Source organism: Arvicola amphibius, chromosome 14 (genome assembly GCF_903992535.2).
Source record: "Arvicola amphibius chromosome 14, mArvAmp1.2, whole genome shotgun sequence".
NCBI classification, from domain to species: domain Eukaryota; kingdom Metazoa; phylum Chordata; class Mammalia; order Rodentia; family Cricetidae; genus Arvicola; species Arvicola amphibius.
In genome coordinates, this window is record NC_052060.1 from 1,163,616 (window position 1) to 1,185,694 (window position 22,079).

The 22,079-nt window shown below is 54.4% G+C and overlaps 1 protein-coding gene and 1 long non-coding RNA gene across 12 annotated transcripts in view; one reads left to right on the plus strand and one right to left on the minus strand.

The window, feature by feature from the left end:
• Positions 1-2,078: 2,078 nt before the first annotated feature.
• Positions 2,079-6,263, minus strand: LOC119801159. Its single transcript, XR_005283143.1, has 2 exons — positions 4,112-6,263; positions 2,079-3,575 (listed from the first exon to the last, which is right to left on the minus strand). It is a non-coding gene; the product is annotated as an uncharacterized LOC119801159 (long non-coding RNA).
• Mef2d (myocyte enhancer factor 2D) overlaps positions 3,172-22,079 on the plus strand; it is a 32,944-nt gene continuing 14,036 nt past the window's right edge. The window contains exons 1-5 of one of the 11 annotated variants that reach the window (XM_038311646.1): positions 3,172-6,087; positions 6,395-6,699; positions 18,698-18,875; positions 19,364-19,567; positions 21,052-21,189. In XM_038311646.1, the coding sequence (XP_038167574.1) occupies positions 18,822-18,875; positions 19,364-19,567; positions 21,052-21,189 (396 nt within the window). In that variant the 5' untranslated portion in view covers positions 3,172-6,087; positions 6,395-6,699; positions 18,698-18,821. Of the gene's footprint in view, positions 6,088-6,394; positions 6,700-6,846; positions 7,339-7,755; positions 13,744-13,781; positions 16,335-17,403; positions 18,328-18,697; positions 18,876-19,363; positions 19,568-21,051; positions 21,190-22,079 lie in introns of those variants that run through there. The other 10 variants (XM_038311638.1, XM_038311645.1, XM_038311639.1 and 7 more) reach the window with 10 other exon arrangements.

Genomic DNA, 22,079 nt, shown 5'->3' on the forward strand with positions numbered 1-22,079 from the left:
TGAACCCACCTGCCTCTGTCTCCCGAGTGCTGGGACTAAAGGCGTGTGCAGCTGCCTGGCGCTGCCAGTGTCTTCTGACATCTCTCCAGCCCCCGATCTACCTTTACTTCTATATGTTGATGTGTATGGGTGCCTGAGGAGCTGGCGTTCAATCCCCTGGAGCTACAAGCCGTTGTGACGTGGGTGCTAGAAGCCGGACTTGAGTCTTCTTCAGGAGCATTGAGCCATCATCTCTCCAGCCCTCAACAAATGTTAAAATAATTCGTCACAGTTGTGTGTGTACGTTCTCTCACGCACACATCAGCACTCTTTTTAAATATTTATTTATTATGTATACAATATTTTGTCTGTGTGTATGCCTCCAGGCCAGAAGAGGGCACCAGACCCCATTACAGATGGTTGTGAGCCACCATGTGGTTGCTGGAAATTGAACTCAGGACCTTTGGAAGAGCAGTCAATGCTCTTAATCTCTGAGCCATCTCTCCAGCCCAATCTTGTCCTTTCCTACTTCCCATGTAGGCAAGGGAATTTTTGTGAGTCCCAGACCTGTCAGGGCTCCACAGTGAGATGCTGTCAAACAAACAAGCAAAAAACTTCCGATGAAATTGCCCCCATTTGGGCTGGAGAGATGGCTCAGAGGTTAAGAGCATTGCCTGCTCTTCCAAAGGTCCTGAGTTCAATTCCCAGCAACCACATGGTGGCTCACAACCATCTGTAATGAGGTCTGGTGCCCTCTTCTGGCCTGCAGGCATACACACAGAATATTGTGTACATAATAAATAAATAAAATATTTTAAAAAAAAGAAATTGCCCCCATTTAATGTTCCCACCAAGTAACACTGCCCAAGGTCAGCCAACTAATAAATAGGAAAACCAGAGCTGGGACCTAGGTTCCTCTGCGCATGGCTCTAACGTCCAAAGAGCTCAATAAAAACTGTACGCATTTCAAAAGCAAGATCACCTGGTACCTGAGTGTGTGTTCTGTGTGCATGGGACAGATACGAGAGCCTATTGAAAAGGGGGAGTCGGCATGGGGCACAAGGCACCAATTATCCCATTCTACAAATACTTAACTGAGCGTCTACTCCATCTTTGCTCTAGATGGAGCATAACACTTTGTGAACAGATACACTGAGTAGAGTGAGGGAAAAGACTGTTATGTTTTTTTGTTTGTTTTTTGTCCTGGCCCCCCTACCAGACAGGGTTGCACTATGTGGCTCTGTCAGTAGACTAAGCTGGAGTTCACAGAGACCATCTATGCCTCAGTGCTTCCACCCAACTAGAACTCAGGGTTCTTGGGGGGTTTTCTTTGTTTTGCTTTTGTTTTTTTGGTTTTGTTCATTTTCTTTCCTCTCTTTCTCTTTCTAGTATTTCAAGACAGGGTTTCTGTCTGTAGCCTTGGCTGTCTTGGAACTCACTCTGTAAAACAGGGCAGCTTTGAACTCATAGGAGATCTGTCTGGCAACTCAAGGAGGGTTCTTAAAGGCCAAGCCTCTTTTGCCTTTAGACTCAGCCTGCCCCTCAAGCTCCTGGGTTCCTTTCCCAGATAAACCCAAACCTCTGGGGGGAATCTGAGAATGCTTGGTTTAGGATTCACTTTCTTGAGCTGGGCATGTAGCTCAATAGTAGAATAGTAGTGTACTTAGAATGTGTGAGACCCCTAGGTTCAAGCCCTAAAGGGGAAGAGGAGCGGAGAGGGAAGGGAGAGGGAAGATTAAAAGTGGGCTCAGCTTGTGGTCCCAAAGCGCCGAACTCCGGGAACCACAAGGTGGAAGAAGCAACTGCTGCAAGTTGTCCTCTGACCTCCACACTGGTACATACCACACACACAATAGGAAGTAAACTTTAAAAAAGAGGAAAACAGAAAAAAGAATATACTTTCCTACTCTGAGAAGTCTTTTTAAAAAAGATTTATTAGCTGGGCAGTGGTGGCAGTACTCGGGAGGTAGAGGTAGGCAGATCTCTGTGAGTTCGAGGTAAGCCTGGTCTACAAGAGTTAGTTCCAGGACAGGCTCCAAAGACAAAAAAAACCAACAACAACAAAAAAACCTGTCGTGAAAAACAAACAAAAAACCAACAACAACAACAAAAGATTTATTAATACATTACATTATGTGTGCGGGGGAGAAAAATGATGTGAAGGTCAGAGGATAACTTTGGGGAGGTGATTCTCGGGCTTGCACAGAAAGAAGTACCCGGATCCGCTGAGCCACGTCGCCGGCCTTAAGCAATCCTGAAAGTCTGAAAGTCTCCCCTGCATTTCTTCCCGCTCCAACAGTTTCCAATATTCCATTTAGCTTTTCCATCTCCGGTAATCGAAAAGGCCCTGAGCGACTGGCCCTTTAAGATTGCCTTCTTCCCCCCACGTGCTGTCTGGTTGGGCTGGAGATGCTGACGCACGATTGACGTCAATAGCAGCTGGTGGAGTTTGGGCACTTGGAGAGAAGTTGGAATGGGGGTTGGGGAGGAGGGGGAGCAGAGCAGGAGGGCGACCATTTGCATTTAAAGGGGCCTCCTCCGAGTTAATCCACGCTTTCCAGAAATGTGTACTGGGCAAACTTTCTGTTCTAGGCTGGAGAGGGGGGCAAGAAAATGGCGTGATACAACTTAAGTCCATGGCGACGGGTTTGAGATGTCCTTCCGCGAAAAATGGGAAATAGTCCCTCGGTGCCCAAGCTGAGAGCACGTGACCCGGAGGGGGTGGAGGCAGGAGCTGGGGTGGGGGGAGAAACTGCTGTCGGGCTGCGTTCGTCTGCCCCCACCCCCACATCCTGCCCACCCAACTGCAGCTGCCACCACATCCTGCCCAGCCGTGGGGGGGGGGCAGGGAGCTCCTGTGGGGGTACACGGACCTGGGACCCGCTCTGGCACCTCTCCCTCTCAGCTCCAGGGGCTTCTGCTCGTGTCCCCACGTCTGGTCCCAGGCAGCGTAGGGCACTAATGTGCCACGCGGGCCTTGACTCCGGCGGATTCGGCTATCTATTCCTCACCCCAACTCTGCCCCGAAGTAGAATCGTAGGACCCCAGATTCGACCCCTGTGTTTGGCTTCCACGATTATCGATGCAGAAATGAGGTGTTCAGTAGAGTTTGCACAATCCTAACTCACACAGCTGCGTATATACATTTGCTAAGCGTGTTCCACGCCAGCTCTGCAAAGATCTGCATTCCTGCAGGAACTCAGGAGCTGGTAAGGAAAAGTACCTTAGAAACCCAAACCAGCAAGCTAGTGCGTCCTGAGGAGACAGGGACAGAGTGCAGAGTCCCACCTTCGCGCAGAGAATATATACGCCCACCTGCTGAGGGTCCGGTTCGCAAGCTCGGTGGCAGATGCGGGGAGAGGTTGGGTAGGGGGCTCTTTGCTGGAATCACTTAAAAACTGGAGGAAGAAGGATGAGTTCGGTGGCTGAGCTGGGTGTGGAGGTGGGATTGAGAACTGTCCAGATGGCGCAGGGGAAGGAAGGTGAGAGGAGGGCCTGGCAGGCAGCTCATCAGACTAGAAGGGACGGCAAGAGCACTTTTCCTAGGTTGAGGAAGGACTGCCAGGTGGAAGAGGGGTGTTGAGAGAGATGGGAACCTGCGGGAAAAGACACCAAGCACAGGTGAATTGGAGAAGCCTGAGAAGGGGCGGATAAAGGAGGGTTAAATTTTGTTTGCCAGAGAGCCTTGGGAAGACAGCACTGCAGGTGAGTTTACACGGTATTATTTTCAGGACTTGTGGGCATCTAAGTGCCCCAGGGGCCCACGGGGGGATTGGGCTGGAGGGTGACTTTTCTTTAGAACAGATGGGTAGAAGCCGGCGAGATGGCTTGGCCAGTAAAGCGATTGCCAACCAAGCCTGGCAACCTGAGTTTCAGCCCAAAACTCATGGTAAGTTGGAAGGAGAGATCAACTCGACAGAATCGTCCCCTGACCTCTAAGCATGCACTATGGCACACTAACAAACAATAAATTAATTCATAAGAGATAGGTGCACAGTCAGAGATGGGAGAGGAAACGTGAGACAGTCATTTGACACCCAGAGGATTCTGGGATGGGAAGTCCAGGGGCCAGAAGAAAAGAATTCAGAGTCACTTTCAAGAAGTCCAGTTTTCATCCAACCTCCAACATTACCTTGGCCCTTTTCGGTCCTCTGTGGAAATCAAGACCTCACGACTGTTACCTTTTCTCTTCTCTTCCAAGACGTTTTCAGACTCTGAATGTTGTCCCTCTTGTGTTACTGCCCCCTACTCAGGTCTCGTGTGACCTGTCCAGTCAGCCGTCAGCGTCCAGGGCCCCCACCTCCCTGGAGCGCTTCCCCCTTCCTTTTCCTCCTAGCTAGTCCTTTAAAGTCTTCCCCAGGTGACTCACCTTCCTTCCTCATTCCTTTGTTAAAGACTCAACATTCCAGGTCTAGAAGGCCCAGCCAACCAATCCTAGCTCTGGAAGGCCCGCCTCAGGTTTGAGATTGGCTAGGGTTGTGGTTGGCGGGAGGCTCTCCAGGCAGACCTACGAGAGGGTGGGAAGGGGGATTCTGGGAAAGAATTTCTTCTGGACTTAGTTGTTGTTTTGAAAAACAGTCTTCAAATAGAGCTGGGCCAGAGGGCTCTCTAGCTTGGATAGCCTCCAAGGTTAAGGCAGGTTGGAAACTCCTGAGGGCTTAGCTGTCCTGGGCCCATCCTGTTTTGTTTTCCTGTGAGCTGGGACCCAATGGTCTGAAGGCTGTGTTCTCAGGCCCGTTCCTGAGAAGTCTTTTACGGCAGCCCTGGATCTCTCCAGTCTCAACATTCTGCTTTTCCCGACGTCGGAAGCAGCCGGAAAATAAACACCCTGATGACTAAAGGATTTCTCCTGCTAGAGCCTGGGGAAGCACTAAAAATAGAGGCCTGAGTGAGGGGAGGCTCCCCACTGGGAGGGCACCTTCTCATCCCGCTCCCACCACAGCTTCACGCCCGAACAAGGCTGTATTCTCCAAGTGCTTGGGGAAGGACAGATGCCCTCCCTGAAGTGTTGGGGCAAACCAGCCTGCTCAGGAGTACTGGCATCTCTGTGCTGGGAGCCCCCACCCCCATACTACTAGGGAAACTAAAGAGCAACATTTGGGGACCATATGTGATACTGTATAAATAGGGCTTCTGGAAGGAGGGGCCAAGTAGAAGGATTGAAAGGGGAGGACAACGGAATAGAAGCCTGCTAGCTTCCTGTTTAAGGAGGTACATACAAGTCTCCAAGCTCTCTGCAGAACGGTCCTATTGAACTTGTCCCCCTTGAGCCTTGTCTGAACTCACCCTGGCCTAAAAGGTTTTTCTTTCTTTTTTCTTTTCATTTGAGCGGCCCATGGGTCATTACAATGCAACATGAGGCATTGTGCTAGTCTCCTGGGAACTAAACTCACACCAGATTCACAAGTTAGGTACTATCCTCACCGCCTTCATCTTAACCAAGAGGATGGAGAGTTAAGAAATGTGCTCTGCTCTTCATAAACAATGAAAGGATTTGAATTAGACAGTCTGACTCCGAGTTGATGCTTCTAACCCACCACTTGTTGCCTCTCCCAGTCCCAAATACCCAGAACAGGGACTTTGTCCAGAAAACCAGACTCTAAGCTTGTAAAGAGCCTTGTGCTTCTCTACTGCAAGGCTTGGTTTTGAAGTTCGAGCTCCAGGTAGAGCCAGCGGAGGACTTGGAAGTGACAGGATGCTGGACAGGAAGTCTGATGGGTCCGTGTTGAGAAGCAATGGTATGCACAATCTTGTGAGCATTTAAAAATTCGCCACGCCCAGAGGCCACCAGGGATTTTAAAAGGTTTTTTTCTTTTAAAGAGAGTTACTGTTTCTTCTCTACGATGAGGCTTCTGATGTTTCCTGTGAGGTGGTGGTTGTTGGGGTCCCGCCCCTTTAAATTGCCCCCTTGATAGTTAAGAGCGCTGGGGCCGCAGGCACTGAACATTAGGTCACCAGAGAATTATGCACTGTTGCTTTAAATGTCTGGGCGTCAACCGAGCCGGGCCAGGGGAAAGGAGGGGACCTGTCACAGGTAGAGGGAGCAGCGGAGCTCCCCAGGTAACCCCGAGGAGAGAACGCGATCTGCCTTCGGAGCTTTGTCACACAGTAAGTGGAGGAGCTGGGGCCTCCCAACACTCTCGTCTCCCCAAAACTTATCTACTTAGACCTCTGCCAACTCTGGGCCGGGGTGCTGAGGTCCCGAGGCCACGCTCTGTCCCGTAGGCGGAGGGATCTGGGCTCCACGCGCCGCGGTCGCGCGCCCCGGTGGGGTGGGGCGCAGGCTAGGGCAGGAGGCGTGGCTGCGCCAGAGGCCGCCCCGCAAGGCCCCGCCCCCTCCCTGTAAGGCCCTCCCATTGGCCCCCCGCTTGTCCATCACCCTCGTCTTCCCCCCCCCCCCCATCCCGCAAGCTAGGGTGCGCGGTGCCTACGTCGGCCTCGAGTCTGGGGCTGGAGGAGTTGCCTTTGGAGCCCGAAAGGAGGAAGGAAGCAAAATATCAACAACCGTCGAGGCGGCTTGGGCGCTCGGCCGCGTCCCCGCCGCCCGCCGCCGCCGCCCCCGCGCACACCAGGGGTTCCGGGCCCTGCGGCGCCGCCCAGGCCGCGTGGACGCGGCGCCTTCGCTGTTCCCCGCCGGAGCTGCTGCTTCGCGCAGCCGAGGATACCGCGGGCCGGGCCGAGGCTCCCGGCGCCGTGACAACCCCGTTCCCCCGCGGGCTGGTGAGTCGCGACTCGCGCCGGTCCCTTTAAGAGCCCCTCCCCCACGCCGCGCGGCAGGGCGCAGGGTGGTCTGGAGCGCGAGGGGTGCCAGGGCTCCCAGGCGCGAGAGTCCCGGGCCGGGCGGGGCGGCGGCGGTGGTGCTGGGGTGACTGCTGTGACAGCCGCGCCTGGCACCCGAGCCCCCACTGCTCCGCGGTCTGGCGGGCGCAACGCACGTGGCTCCGGCCGCGATCTCGCACCCGTGGGGCCCCCGGGTCGGGTGTGTCAGCGATGCCAGCTGGAGCACCCCAAGCCAGGAGTTTCAAGCTGTTCACATCTGGCAGGACCTCTCTCTCCGGGGCCTCCCTTAGTCGGTGCTGGCCGAACCGGTGCGAGTAGGGTTCGAGTGGTGAGGCTGGCCCAAGGGACTACGGTGCTCCTGGCTTCCCATGGCGGAGATGGGGCAGCGAGGCTTCCTAGAGATTCCGCCTAGCCCTTGGGGTTCCTAGTGGTCCTGGACTACCCAGGTTGACCCGAGTGCCAGCTCTGCCTGCGACTGACCGGCGCATTAGGGCCAGGCCAGGGGAGTACAGTGGGGTGGATCCGGTACCCTGCCCTCGCCGTGTGAGTTTCCCTCCGAGGCCTAGCTGCTTTGGCTGAGTGAGTGGCGGATCTTCTCCCTCCCCCTAACCCTCAGTGGGCCTGAGCTGTCTTGACTGTGGGAAGTTTGCCGCCTGGGACGGTGACCTTGGGCTGCTCTGGCCGGCTCCCGGAGGGGAGCCTACTGAGTGCACTTGGCCTTGGGAGCTGTCCACCTTCTGTTCCCCTCCCAGCTCTAGCGGAGGTGTCCGCGGAGGGGAGTATTGGCGAGGTACCTGTCAGAGTTCCCAGACACCCAGCTTCTGGCCACCGGCCACCAAGCCCCAGTGCTCAGCCTGGCCGTCCCAGCTCTCATGGTCTTGCCTGTGAATGAATTTCCTTCCTGCGTCTTCCAGGATGGGGGTGGGGTGGGATGGTTGTGGGAGTGGCTGAGAACCTTATTTTGTGGGGTGGTTGGGGAATACTGGAGCTTCTGTAGAGCAGTTTCCCCATTTACCCCAGAAATGGACGCTGGGATCATGGGATCTCAGTAGTCATATTCTTTATTATGACTCCTGTGCCCTTCAAACAAACCCTGTGTGTGTTTGCTGCGTGTACTTTTGTAAGAAGATTCACTTGGAAGGCAGGAGCTTTCTTGCATTCACATACCTACCAGAGTGGTCAAACATTTTACTGGAGATCGCACAGCAAATCTGTATCAGAGTTTGGCTTTCCCCTCTTTCTGCCACAGATTTCATGCAGGGAGAGATTCTTAAGGTTAAGAATGAAGCTATACAAGCCTTGTTCTTGCAGGCATTGGCCTACAGAAGCATCAGGACCCAGCCAGAAAGTACGGGAAGCTTTGTGTTGGGGGATGGGCACAGGGTTGTGCCTGGAATAGGGTGTGGGGGACTTGGGCAGGAGGCAGGTGCAGGCTGCATGTCCCTCTCTGTGTGGTGACACTGGGCTGGAGGACCCTGCTCTCTACTCTGGCCCTCTGACTTCTTAGTGCTCAGAGGCTGGGCTATGTGACAGGCAGGCTGGTTGCCGTTATATAATCTGTCTCCAGTAGGCTTTTTTCTTTCTTCTCCCTGTCTTCCTGGGTTGGTATGATGGGAAAGGCGGAGGAAATCTCCCCAGGTTGGGAGCTAGACCAGGGGATGGGATTAGGCTCACTGAGGCCCCATCTGACCCTGCTCTGGAAAGGGGCCTCTGCTGCAACATCCTTGGCCCTTCTGTCCTTGGCCTGGACCTCTGCCCACCTTCCCAGCTTTGTCTTCCTTGCCAGCTGAGCTCCTGTCCTCCATGGATGGCCCTGGCCTGACATCGCTCCTTGTTGGACATTTTGCCACACACTGGAGTTGAGTGGGTAGGCTGGCTTTTCTCCGTTGCCTCCACTTCTCTGTCCCCCTGCGCACACAGTGTGGCCTATAGAGGAGCTGCAGGCAAGGAGGACACTTGGTATCACAAATACAGTTGGGCGCTATCCAGGTTCCCTAAGGGGGGTTGATCTAAGGCAAGCCCACTGGCAAGGGTCAGAGCCAGGGCTGCAGCTCTGTGGTGGCGGGCTCTTGCCACCCCTTTGAAACCATGGCTGGGACTTTGTAGGCTCTCTGAAGCCAACTGGCCTGAGAAAATTATCTCCCTTTACAGGGAAGCGGGAAGGAGGAATGGTCGCATGCGGTCCATCCTCCGCGTCGCTGTAATCACTGGTGGCTTTTATGAGGTAGTCATGGGGCCAGAGTCCATCCAGCCCTCGCTATCCTTCTGTCCCGGTTTGGTGACTTACTCATGGGGGAGAGGTAGTAGCATTAACTAGAAGCTGTGCTATAGAAGCGGACATCTGGCTGTGCTGTGGCTGACATCGCCCTCTACACAGTTAGGAAAGCTGGATATCAGAAAGAACTTCCCAGAGAAGTGAGGGGGAATCTCAGGCATTCTCCAGTGACTCTGCTAAAAAGGCTTTGACCTTTGGCCTAGTGGGGCTGGTGCTGTTTGGCTCCTGGAATATTTTCTCATCTCTCCCTGCCTAGGACAAAACATATTCTGAGGAGCTGTCCTGGAGCTATGGGAAGACTCACCTCTGAGCCCCTTTCCCCAGAAAGCAGGCTGGTGGGGTCCTGCAGCCCCAGCTGCACCTGGCAGTCTGCAGCAGGTCATGGGACACACGCGGGAAGGTGTACAGCACACCCTTAGGGGTGTGACACCCACAGAGCAGCTGCTGCGGGGGTGGGGGCAGCAGTGGTAAAGATGATTAAAGGATTGGAGAGTGGGGGGTGGTGAGGGACTAGAGGCAGGAAGGGAAAGGCAGGCGCACAGACCCGGAGAGCCTGGGCTGGAGCAAGGGTTGAGGTCAGAGCACAGATGGGCAGGCAGGGCCTGTCTGTGGAGAGCATGCTTTGTGAGTCAGGGAGCACTGGCTGACTTCCACCCTCCCTTGCGGCTCTGATCCCTGGCTAGCCACTGTCCCCCACCCTGGCCTTGGGTAAGTTGCCCCCTCCCTCCTCAGCCTCAGCTTTCCAGGTGTGCAGGAGTCTCCCTTTCGGTGACACGTGTGTTTGGTCCCTGCTGCCGGAGCTTTGTACCCGCCTTCCACGAGTGAGGCTGCTCTGCTGCATTTTGGGGCACACTCTTGGTTCAGGAGGTCCCCACAGCTTTCCTTTGTGTTGGCTCAGCCCTTGTGCCAGCCCCGTTCCTGTTGCCAGTGGCAGAACTAGGCAGGACTGCTGGTGTGGCGTGGATTGAGGGGCTGACTGTGGCTGACAGCCCCTTCTGTGTAGGGTACTAGAGGGAGTGACCTGCCCCAAGCTTTGGCCTGTGGCAAACCACACCCAGGCGGAACCGTATTTACTCATTTAAACCCTCCCAGGAGGCCCTGAGCTCTAGGCTTGGTCACTGACCTTGGCGTGGTGCCCCCGGCTGTTCTGGGGCCTCTCCCCTAGCACTGGGCAGACAACATGCCACAGGGAAGGCGTGTCCTGACTGTCCCTAGCTCTCCCCTCCAGCATCACCCATGCACACCCAGTTTAACAGGGTGCATGGTTCAGAGTCAAAAATGAAGACTTTTGAGATTCCCCAGAACTGGTGTTGTCTGTGAAGAGTCCTAAGCTGGTCAGAAATCTGTCCACAACTGGTCGTTGGTATTGGAGAGACTGAGGCTGAAGGACTAAGGGTTTATTCAGTGAAGCCCACTGTGAGGGTTCAGGGCTGTTGCCTAAGAAGGCATCTCTCTGCAGGAGGGAGGATCCAGGCCACTCTTGACCACGGTACCACCTCGATGCAGCACTCAGAGGTCTCCGGTGGCAGTTTGGGGGTGTATTGCTCTGACTCTCGAGACAGTAATTCCTTCAGATTTCCCCATTGATGCAAGAAGCCCCAAAACAAGGACTAGAGCAGGAGCCAGCAGTACACAGAGACCCCTGGAACTCTGCTTGGAGCAGACAGGAAAGGGATTGAAGGTAGCACAGGGACTGGGCAACCTTATCTTCCTCCCCTGGCCCATGCCTTTCCTAGAGGAAGAAGGTTCAAAGGCAGGTGTCACAGCTTCACCCTCCCTCAGGACCCTCGGCCAAGACCTGGGGTGTAGGGATAAGGGCTTGAGAAGGCTTTGAAGGGACCACCAGACCCTGGGGTGGCATGAGAAACAGGATCTCCTTCCCATGCCATGCCAGGTGCCTCCTAGCCTCAAAACCTGCCCAGCAGACGACCTAGGTTCTTTGCTAGTCCTGCTGATGTCCTCCTCCCTCCAGGCTGGGTTTGAAGACTGGGAGAATAAAGACTAAGACATGAGGGTCCATGGAGTGGGGGTGGGGCAGATGGTAGGGGGAATAGGTCTCTTTTCTAGGTTCTTCTTTTTCCATTAGAGGAAATATGATGCGGGGCCTGTAAGCAGGGGCTGGAGGCTGCCCTTGGGACTGGCTGCTCTCCTCTAGCCTGTACCATGGGTGAGGGTGGTTCTTCTTGCTCTATCTCCCCTTGACATCTGGACCCCTCTCTTTTTGCCCTCACACCTGCCTGCCTCTTGGCAGACTCCCCGTGTGGTCCCCAATCAGGCCCTTGGCCAGGCATGGAGTGGAAAACAGGTGTCCTGGCCCAGCTGTTTCTACTCTTCTCCCCCACCTGTCAGCCTGCAGTTGGGGGTGGGGAGCTGAGGAGAAAGGAAGCCTTCACCTGTTCCCAGGGATAGATAGGCCTTGCTTGTAAAAGCCCCTGCGAGCTTCCCCTCAGAGGAAGGAACCCTCTGGGTCATGGCACAGACAGCAGTCATTGCTGACAAAGTCAGAGGGACCTCTGCCGCTTTCTGATCAAACAGTGAACCCTGTTTGATGAAGGTGTGTTTCGATGAGAGTATGTGTTTGCCCAAGGGTGCTCAGGACCCACAATGTAGGCACCCATCCTCACCTAGCCTCTTTCCTTAAAACAGTAAGATAATCCCCCACAAGAGCCACCTTGCCACCTTCTGTTTAGGGCTTAGAGACCCAGCCACTGCCCAAGGCTCCTTTAAATCCTTGCTGCTCCTTGAGGTCACAATACCAGGAGGATTTGCCTTCCCTGATTGGATTGGCCTCTTTCTGGCCTGGCCTGTCTGAGTGTGGGTGGCCCTTTAGTCTGTGCAGTACCTCCCATTACCCCTGTGCCAAAAGCCCAGCAATTAGGGCTCAGCTCTTGGTCTGTTCCTAGATGCTTGAACAAAAAATGGTGCCCTAGGAGAAAGCTGCTCTGGCCCAGGGCATGCTCTGAGTTCCCTACTGTTTCCATTTCACTGGAAGTCCCTCCACTCGGCTGGCTATCATCCACTTGTTGCATTAGCAGGCATCCCCAAACCAGCTTGAGTGGCAGCATGCTCATCCCAACGCTTGTCAAGATGATCTGTCCTCAAGGCCCAGCTGTGACTTTCACTTCTGTCTCCTGAGACCCCAGGGGGAAGTAGGCTAGGGAGGTGGAAGGTGACACTCTTAACGGTCCCAACTGCCCCCACCTCTCCTCAACTAAGGCTTCTGATGGTCAGGGTCACTCTTCTTGTCTAGATGACAACCATGACATGGGCTCTGCGAGAAGGATGGCCGTTAGATACCAGAGAGGACTTCCCAGAGTTGGCAGACTTAGCAGGGCTTCGATTCAGACTTCCACATTCTCAAGGGGCTGGTTGTCTGCCCAAACCTGTGGTAGGAGCACGGCACCTTCATGACCCCTATATCTCCCCAGCTGCCTGTCTTGTTTATTTAGCTTCTGACAAGGTGAGCTTGAACCCTAGAGTCGGCTCTTAGTAGGACCCAGTCTTCAAAGTTCTCTCTGTAATCTAACTCATGGCTACTGTATTGGACTCACTCTGCACAGTGGAGAGTGGACTCCAGAAATAGGGTAGGAGCACCCTGCTGCTGCTATCCCACCTTGAGTCCTGTTCCAGAGGCTCCTAGCTGGGCTGTGCACTGCTGCCCCTCTGTCCCTTTCCCAAGGATGGGTGCAGCATGCTGTTCTTGGGCCATTTGTGCATCGAGGGGTGTGACAAAGAAGATGGAACCAGCTCTGAGGTCCTGGGTGCCACGGTGCTGGATAGGAGTGGCCTACACTCTGGAGTGGGAAGTTGGATTTGGAGGAATTAGGGTGGAGACACTATGCAAATCACCATGCAAATGAGCAGCAGTGAGTCATGGTTACTTGGCCTGGTAGGCAGCGCTAAAGCAAAGCGCAAGTTTGGGTTTCCAAAATGGACCACTCCAGCGACAGTGACCTTGGGCCAGCCAAGACTAGGACCCTTGGCGGACCCAAATTCTGGGTCCCCTAGGTAGACCAGGTGTTCGACGGGATCCTGAAAGCTGCAACTGTGACCAGGGTGTCCTGCGCTCTACCTGACAGGAGCATCAACGGAGTGGCCCAGAGTGACGCTTCAGACAGCACATCCCAGGAAGTGCCCCTCCGCACCAGCTGAAGAGGGCTAGACTGGCACCCCTGACCTCACGGCTCTGCCCTTCTGTTGCTGCAGGGGCCACTGATGGATTTGGGCACACAGCAGGGTCTCAGTATAGGCTAGAGACGCCCAGACTCTGCAAGCCCTCCTGTCATTGCCTGACCTCACTCAGCCCTTTGCTACCAGGGTGTGTCCGTAGCTGGAATGGTTCCTGAGACCCAGCAGCGGCTCTAGGAACTTTCTTGTGGGTGGGAGGAGGCATGGGGAGCCCCAAGGCCTGAGCTGCCACAGGAAGAATGGGAGCTAGACTGCAGCAAGGACCGGGAGTAGGGCACAGTTGACAGTCCCTCATGGAGAAAACAGGATGACACTTTCCCAAGAGGTTTGCTAAACAGGAGAGGTGGGAAGCTGAGGGTGGAGTGTGGGAGAATTGCCCAAGGGAAGTCAGGGGAAGGCTATGGCCCTCTGGGTGCCCCTCAAGTCAGTTTCTGTCTCTACAGGTCACAGTGCCTGGGACCACCCCTCCCTAGCTCTGCTTTCCTGGACTGTCCCCTAGCCCGCCCTCAGGTCCCCTGTTGGTGAGTTATAATTAGCTCACTGCCCAGGCTAAAAATAGCCCCTGCCCAACCCCAAGCTGCTGACTGGGGGAGGGGATGATAGGACTTGGTGGGAACCAGGGTTTTAGGTAGTCAGCCTGACAGAACTTAGAAGGCGTGGGACCTGCGCTTTGGTGTGCTGTTGGGAACTCTGGAGAAGGGAGTTGTTAGCTTGGGGCTGGGAGGAGAGGAGAGGGCCTGGAGGATGCCCCCAGGGCAGGCTGCTGGGGTACCCTCAGCTGCTCAGCCCAGCTGCTCTCCCAGCCCTGTGCCTTTGCCTCACTGGCCCTTTTCTGTCTCCTTCCTGTGTCTGTGCATCTGTCCTCACCTTGCCCACGCCTCCTCCCACTAGCAAGCAGGCTGCCCGACTATGGGGGTGACAGGTGGATTGGATTGTCGCCCCCTCCCCCAGTGCCTGCTGCTTATTTCATGCCCTGCAGCCCTACAGGGAGAAGGTGGAGGAGGGTGACAGCTGTCTTCAGTGCAGCCTGAGGCCCCCCAGCGGCCTAGAAGGGAGGGGGAACGCCTAATGAGAGCAGATCTCTCCTTGTCTCCCACTCGCTTCAGGAGGAGCCCAGAGCTTGGCCTTTCTGGCCTCTGCTCCACTGAAGTCTGCTGGTATAGGACTCCAGGGTCAGATGCAGCTTTTCAGAGCCTCAGGCAACCAGGGCACAGTGCTCAGGGCAGAAGAGTCTGAGAAAGCAGACAACTGGGCCGTGTGGCTAGAAAGCCGGGAAGATGGAGACTGGAGAAAGAGTGCTCCTGCCTGGCCCTTCAGCAGTGGCTCAGGAACCCAGTCCTGACCCCACTCCCATCTCCACCCAGGCCCTTCACACAGGAACTGAGATGCCTGATTCTGAAACCTCAGAGTGGTTTGACTATTGCTCAGGTACCAAGAGGTGTAACATTAGGGAGAAAAGAGCCTTTACTCCCATGATCCTTCACACCAGTGCCCCTTTGCTTTTCACCTGTCCCTCCTTTGCGTATAAACAGTGCACAGTTGCCATAGGATCCTAGCTCCCAGACTTCCTGCCTACCACCATCACCCTGCGTCGGCTTCCCTACAGATCCCACCAGCCAGGGCTTTCTTCTTTCCGCTGCTGTTGTCGTTGTCATATCCTGCTGGGAATACCACCCTGCCCAGCTAGAACCTACTTAGGGGCACTGCTGTGCACAGCTGTGGCCTGAGGTCAGGATGGGAGGCCTGTGTGTGCCAGGAGCTGCAGACTAGGCTTAGAAGAGCAGCAGCCCAATCTGGGCGGTGGCTCAGCCTTTAGTCCCAGCACGGGGAGGCAGAGGCAGGCCGAGCTCTGAGTTTAAGGCCAGCCTGGTCTACAGGATGAGTGCCAGGACAGCCAGTGCTACACAGAGAGACCCTGTCTCATCTCCGCCCTCAAAAAGAAGAGAAAAAAAAAAGAGCAGCCCGAAGGCCAGGGCATGAGAGAAGAGGGGTTGACGAGGCCAGGCAGGAGCAGAGCCTGCATCAGGAGAGCAGATGCCCAGGCCTCTGACTCCTGGCAGTTAGTTAGGTTGTTGAAGAGAGGACTGATTAAGCAGGTCCAGGTGTTTGTTAAAACCTTCTGATGAAGTGGGAAGGTTGGGTTGGTCCTTTGTGGCCATCTCTGCCCAGACACCCCCATTCCAGAACCAAGACTGAGCTCATATCCTTGCCCCAGGGCTTTCAGAGAATCTGTAGCAGTGTGCAGCGCACAGCAGAGGGTACAGAGCCTGCTTTGTAAAAGAGCTTGTGGTTAGCTGGGAGGAAGGACTGCCCACAGCAGGGTCTGAGCAAGACCTGGGAGGCATGGGATTATTATAAATGGCTGAGCTAGTATAGAGGGAGTCAGGGTTGCAGGGGCTTGACCTCTTAGACAGATTCCCTGTTAAAGGATACTCACTGGGCCTCTCTGGCTTCCCTGCCTTCTCAGCCATGATCTCTCTCATATCCTAGCTCCCCCAGCATGCGGCATGGATGGGGGGGCAGTATAGGAGATCAGCCAGGGAACTGGTTGCCAGGCGACAGTTGCCTAAGCAACCCCATCCTCTCCATCTCCATGTGCTCAGGGCTGCTCCTTAGAAGACTTAGAGTCTCACCCTCTGCACCAGCCGAGCTGAGTGTAGCGAGGGATGAGGGTGAGAGCGGCAGAGTCAGTTGGAGGGTCAGTGGTTCCCAAGCTGTGGATTGAGGGCAGCTGATAGAAGGTTCTAGCTGCTCTGCAGAGGACAGTGAGGACAGCAGGATGGACAGAGATTAGACTGAAGGAGGGACTTCTCACAGGCTCACATGTGTTTGCATGGGTATTTTCTGGGTTCCTCCTACAGGCAATAGCATAGTAAAAAGACAGATCTGGTTCTTGCCTTCAAGATGCCCCAGCCACGGGGGAGCTAGGCACAGAAGAGAACACGGTTATTTAGAGATTGTAATGCTAGAAAGATGGTTAGAATCGCTGTTTGGAAAACTGAAAACACTGGGACAGTTCACGTCCCCCTGCCTGAGGAGCCAGCATGGGCCATAAGCAGGAGACAGGTTCTGTCATCAAGAATCTGCTCATGGGCCGCAGTGGTGAGAGGAGGTAGGAAAGGGAACAAGAAGGGAGGTGGCCGCGTGGCCAGTGGGGTCAGGGGACCCTGCACTGTGGGTTTGGATTGGAGTTCCTGAGGCTGGGCTAGACAAACCCTAAAAAGGCCAATTTACCATAGCCCTTGCCCCAGTGTGCTGTCCCACCTGCCCAGGCCAATGAGGAGGCAGTTTGTGGATGGTCCTAAGACTTAGGGGTCTCGGGAGGCAGAGGCAGGCGGATCTCTGTGAGTTCGAGGCCAGCCTGGTCTACAAGAGCTAGCTCCAGGTCAGCTCTAATGCCACAGAGAAACCCTGTCTCGAAAAACAAAAAAAAAAAAAAAAAAAAAAAACCAAGACTTAGGGGTAAAGTCTGGAAATTCCAGCTGGAGCCTCTGCAGTGAGTTGGGCAGGGATTTGTGTTAGAGGCCAGGAGAGGTGACTGTTGCTTGTTTGGATCACGCGGGGCTGTCTAGGCTGCTGCTGGTCTGAGGTGTAGAGAGAGGGTGGGCAGTAGGCCAGGGACTATGGAACTCTTCTTTTGGTGACCTTACATACATGCAGACAAGACACTTTCTTCCAGGGTAAGGGAAGGGGCTGGGATACTATCTGTAGATACTTAGGCAGAGTTGAAGCTAGACAATGAGTCCTGAGGTATGGTCATGTGATCTATGATGATCCTAAGCAGGTCGAGACCATCCACCCCACATCTCATCCTAGTCAGGTGCCTAGTGAACTTCGCCTACTCTGTAACCTTAAGGCCCTGTAGAACAAGCTAGAAAGGCACAGGTTCAAATGCTCAGAAGCCGCTGGCACCCAGCTGTTGCCAAGGAATCCCTTGTCTTTTCACTGTGTATGTGCAGTGCCCGTGGAGACCGGATGACTGGCTTAGAGCCCCTGGAACAGGGGTTAAACATTTGTAGGCCAGGTGGTGGTGGCGGTGGTGGCGGCGGTGGCGGCGGTGGCGGTGGTGGTGGTGGCGGCGGCGGCGGCGGCGGCGGCGGCGGTGGTGGTGGTGGTGGTCACACCTTTAATCCCAGCACTTGGGAGACAGGCAGGGGGATCTCTCCGAGCGAAGGTTCCAGGATAGCCAGATCCACTACACAGAAAAACCTTGCTCACCCTCACCTCCCTCCCCACCCCCAGAAAATAAAGAGACATTTGTAACCCTCCAAATGGGTGCTGGGAACTGAACCCAGGTCCTTTACAAAGACCAGCAAGGGCTCTTAGATTTGAAGCAATCTCTTTAGTCACCCAGAGCACCCTATTTGCATATTTCCTGCTGCCCCCCTCATTAATTTATTTTTGTTTGTTTGTTTGTTTTGAGCCAGGGCTCTCACTCTGTAGACCAGGCTGGCCTCAACTCACTGAGACCCACCTGCTCTACCTCCTGTTAGGGTTAAAGGTGTACACCACCACCACCTGTTGTCTCCTTCATGTCAGCTAGGCTCCTACAGCGGAGCTAAGCATGGCTACAGAGTTTACAGGCTGCAGTGCTGATTTCTGGCACTTCACAGAACACTGCCTGGATTGGGGTGAATTAAGTGCTGGAGCACTCACCTAGAGAGTGGGAAACCCTATGTTCCAGACTTAGCTGTGGTGTAGGCCTGTCATAGCTTCTCGGGAGGTCGAGGCAGGAGGATCACATATTTAAAGGCAGCCTGGGAAACTTGGCAAGACTTAGCTCAGTAAGTAAAAGTGGGGGCTGAGGATGCAGCTGGGCAGAGCACTTTCCTAGCATGTGCAGGGCCATTGGGTTCAGTCCCCAGTACGAGGTGAGGAGTTAGGAAAAATAGGTTTGCTGCCTCCAACCTAGAGTAGTTTGTTTGTGTCTGAGCAGCAGGACATCCTCCCTTCAAACAAAAACCTACTCGGGCTCTGATTGGAGTGGGCATTCTATAACTCCAGCTACCACTGTCCCCAGGTTCCGTTCGTCCATGTAAGGATCCTGCCACCAACCTTAACTGGGGCACCAGACATCCTCTCTCTGCCTGCTGCTTTCAGTCTGGGTAGGCATTAGCTCAGTATGTTCTCACTGTGGCTCAAGCATAGCAGCCTTCACTGGTCCAGGTGGTGGGGGTAGGAGTACAACACAGAGTACAGAGAACAGGGCATGGGTGCCCTGGACCTTCTGTGTGACCCAAGCTCAAGAAGAGCAATGACTTGGGGAATCAGCCTAGACCAAGTACTGGTCTAGGGGGAGCCCAACTTGCACTTGGTATTGGGGGGCGCATTTCCTCTATAGCAAATATTGCCACAATTTCGGGATGGGGCAGAGATGCCACTAGCCTCTTGCAGGTGTAGTGTGCCTGGCCCACATCTCAAGCAACAAAGCTGGGGACTGGGGGCTCTAACAGTCCTTGTGACCCTCTCTCCTAGGAGCCTATTCACAGGTGTTCTGCAGACCATGAAATAGTCCTAGACATTCATGAGCACAGTGTGAGGCTCCTGACCACCACCCAGCAGCCCTTTCCTCTCTGGCACTAAGGACCCCCCAGAGAAGATGGGGAGGAAAAAGATTCAGATCCAGCGAATCACTGATGAGCGGAACCGCCAGGTGAGGAAACCTCAGAGCCCCATGTGGTAGGAGAACAAGGGCAGGGAGCCAGCTTCTGTCACCCATGAGGTGACACAAGAGGAAGGTGACACACAAGAGGAAGTTAGGGACTCCTGGAGGCTGTGACAGAGAGGTGGAGAGAGGGGCACCTTCGTGTGCCTCCTTCACTCTGCTGCTCTGAAATGGGCCAGGGCCCTAACCCCACTGCCGGATCATCCCTCTCCTCACCTGGGAGCTATGCTGCTCCTCTCAGCCTGTTGCACAGAGATGCGGCCTCCTGGCCATCTAAATCCTTTCCCATCTGAGGCTGGTTCTGGTGTGTCTTGGCTGTGGTCTGGCCAAGGGATGCCATTTTCTCTTTTAGATGCAGGATTTCCATAGAGTGGTTGAGTCACCCTGAGAGTGGAACTCTGTGGTAGGGACTATGTCCAGATATCTATGGGCACAGGGACTCTTGTCAGACCTGGCCACCCTCTTATCTCCTGCAGGTGACGTTCACCAAGCGGAAGTTTGGACTGATGAAGAAGGCGTACGAGCTGAGCGTGCTGTGTGACTGTGAGATCGCGCTCATCATCTTCAACCACTCCAACAAGCTGTTCCAGTACGCCAGCACCGACATGGACAAGGTGCTACTCAAGTACACGGAGTACAACGAGCCGCACGAGAGCCGCACCAATGCCGACATCATAGAGGTGCGCCTTTGTGTGACCTCTCTCTTCTGAGCCCAGGCCCAGGGGAGCGAAGGCATGAGACATGTAGGCAGTACCAGGCCTCTGCTGCCTGGTCTGAGGAGCATCCTGCTGTCTTCTGCTCTCTCTTTAGCGCCTCCTTCCTTCATCCTCTGGGATAGTCCTTTTTGTGTTTCCCTCTTTGTTCCCCTATCTCCTTTCTGTCCCATGACTTTATGGGTCTGTGTGGCTCTTGCCTTCTGTTTCAGAGTCAAAATGTGAAATGTCGAAGGGCATGCGCTTTGGGGTTCACCCCTGCTCTCCACTGGCCGCATGGCCTGAGGCAGGTGCTTTGACTTCTCTGAGCTGTGGCCTCCTCAATAGACTGAGCAGTGCCGGCTTGCAAGGGTGTTCTGTGATTGAATGAGACAGCCAGTTCACGCTCTAGGGTGCCAACTTGGGGTACAGAGATTAAGAGCACTGGCTATTCTTCCAGAGGACCGCAGTTTGATTCCCAGCACCCACATAGCAGCTCACAACTCCCTGTAACTCCAGTTCCAGGGGATCCAACCTCTTCTGACCCCGCAGACAATCAGGCACTCATTGGTAAACATACACACAGGCAAAACACATATACACATGAAATAAACTAGAAAAAATAAAAATAAGCTGGGCGGTGGTGGCGCACGCCTTTAATCCCAGCACTCAGGAGGCAGAGGCAGGCAGATCTCTGAGTTCAAGACCAGCCTGGTCTACAAGAGCTAGTTCCAGGACAGATAGGGATACACAATGAAACCCTGTCTTGGAAAGAAAATAGTAAATAAAAGTTAAAATGAAGCAAGGGCTGTCGAGATAGCTTAGCAGATAAAAGCACTTATTGCCAGGCCTAATGGCCTGAGTTTAATTCTCAGGATCCCTGTGGTGGAAGGAAGAGAACCAGTGCCTATAGGTTGTCCTCTGACATGCACTCATGTGCTATGGCATGTGCACGTGCACACATGTAAATAAACATGATTTGAAAAAAATATAAAACGGGTATCTTTAAAGTTTTGAGCAACCACAAGTACTTGCGTCTGCTGCAGGTACACTTTAAGGCCATGTGCAAGGCTTTGGTCTCTGAGTAGTCTCGGGTAGTACAGAGCAAAAAACGCAGTAAGTGCAAGTCCTTTGTGCTTTCCTGTATCGTCCTTTCCTGTTTCCATCCAGCTCTCTCACCTAAGTTGAACCTGGGGCTTGGATGGACAGGGTCCCCTGCCCCCAAGCACACCCTTAGGGAACAGTCTGGGGTTGGTGTCTTCCTAGATGGAGCTGTAGAACATACCTGCCCCATGCCTAGGTCAGGGCCCCAAAGGAACATTGTAGGCGGGGAGGATGGCTCTGAGGGAGGGACTGGAGCTTCTGGGAACCACTGGAGGAAAGGTTGGAGAAGAACCTTGGGATCCTTGGGAGGAGCTTGGAGGAGGCAGGAGGACCATTGCTGGCTGGCTGACTGAGTGGTGCGGTTGCAGACCCTGAGGAAGAAGGGTTTCAACGGCTGTGACAGCCCAGAGCCGGATGGGGAGGACTCACTGGAGCAGAGCCCCCTGCTGGAGGACAAGTACCGGCGGGCCAGTGAGGAACTGGATGGGCTCTTCAGGCGCTATGGGGTGAGCCCTCCTCACCTTTTCTTTGGTCCCCTTCCGGCCCTTCCCCCAGGCGCTGCACAAGAAGCACAGGGAATGTGAGAGCCCTGAGGTGGACGAGGCGTTTGCCCTGACCCCCCAGACGGAGGAGAAGTATAAAAAGATAGACGAGGAATTTGATAAGATGATGCAGAGTTATAGACTGGCCGTGAGTAGTCGCATGGAGGAGAGCCTCCTGTGCTGCATGGTGTGGCTTCACCCAGCCTTGCCCGGCCCTCGGCTGCCTCTCATGGGTGTACTAGGCTGAGCCATCTTTGAGCTGGTACTGACCACTGAGAAACTCCTGACCTTGGTCTTGATAACCCTCTTTTTGTAAAGTTCTTACATAAGCTAGAGAGATAGTCAGTGTCCCTTCACCAGCAAAAAGTATGCAGATATCGTGAGTCTTGAAAGGGCGAGGAGAGTACGATTTTTGTCCTGTTGTTTTGGGCAGAGTCCCCCTTGTGCTGTTTTGGCATCCCTGCCTAAGCATTCAGCTTTGTTTAAAGGAAGCTGAACTGCTAGGCAAAGGCAGGGAGGTGGGCACAAGCTGCTCCTGAAGCAGGCCGGATGGTGGGTGGCTGCGTAGTGAAGCCACGGTCTCGAGCAGTGTGTGAGTTTGGGACTGTACCCAGGGCACTAACTTGCTCCCAGTGTGTCCTGCCTGGCTGAGGACTAACCCACTGGGGGTATCCAGTCCTGTCTGCAGTGGGCAGAGCCTTGCTCTCCTGCTGTGGACCAAAGCTATACTGCAAGGTGCTCTCACCTTTCTGATGGGAGGTAGACAGGGAACCCAGGCTGCTGACCCTTGGAGATATAGGTCAATGAACCAGAGAACCCTGTGCCTACCCTCTTGGGCAAAACGGGTCCAGGGC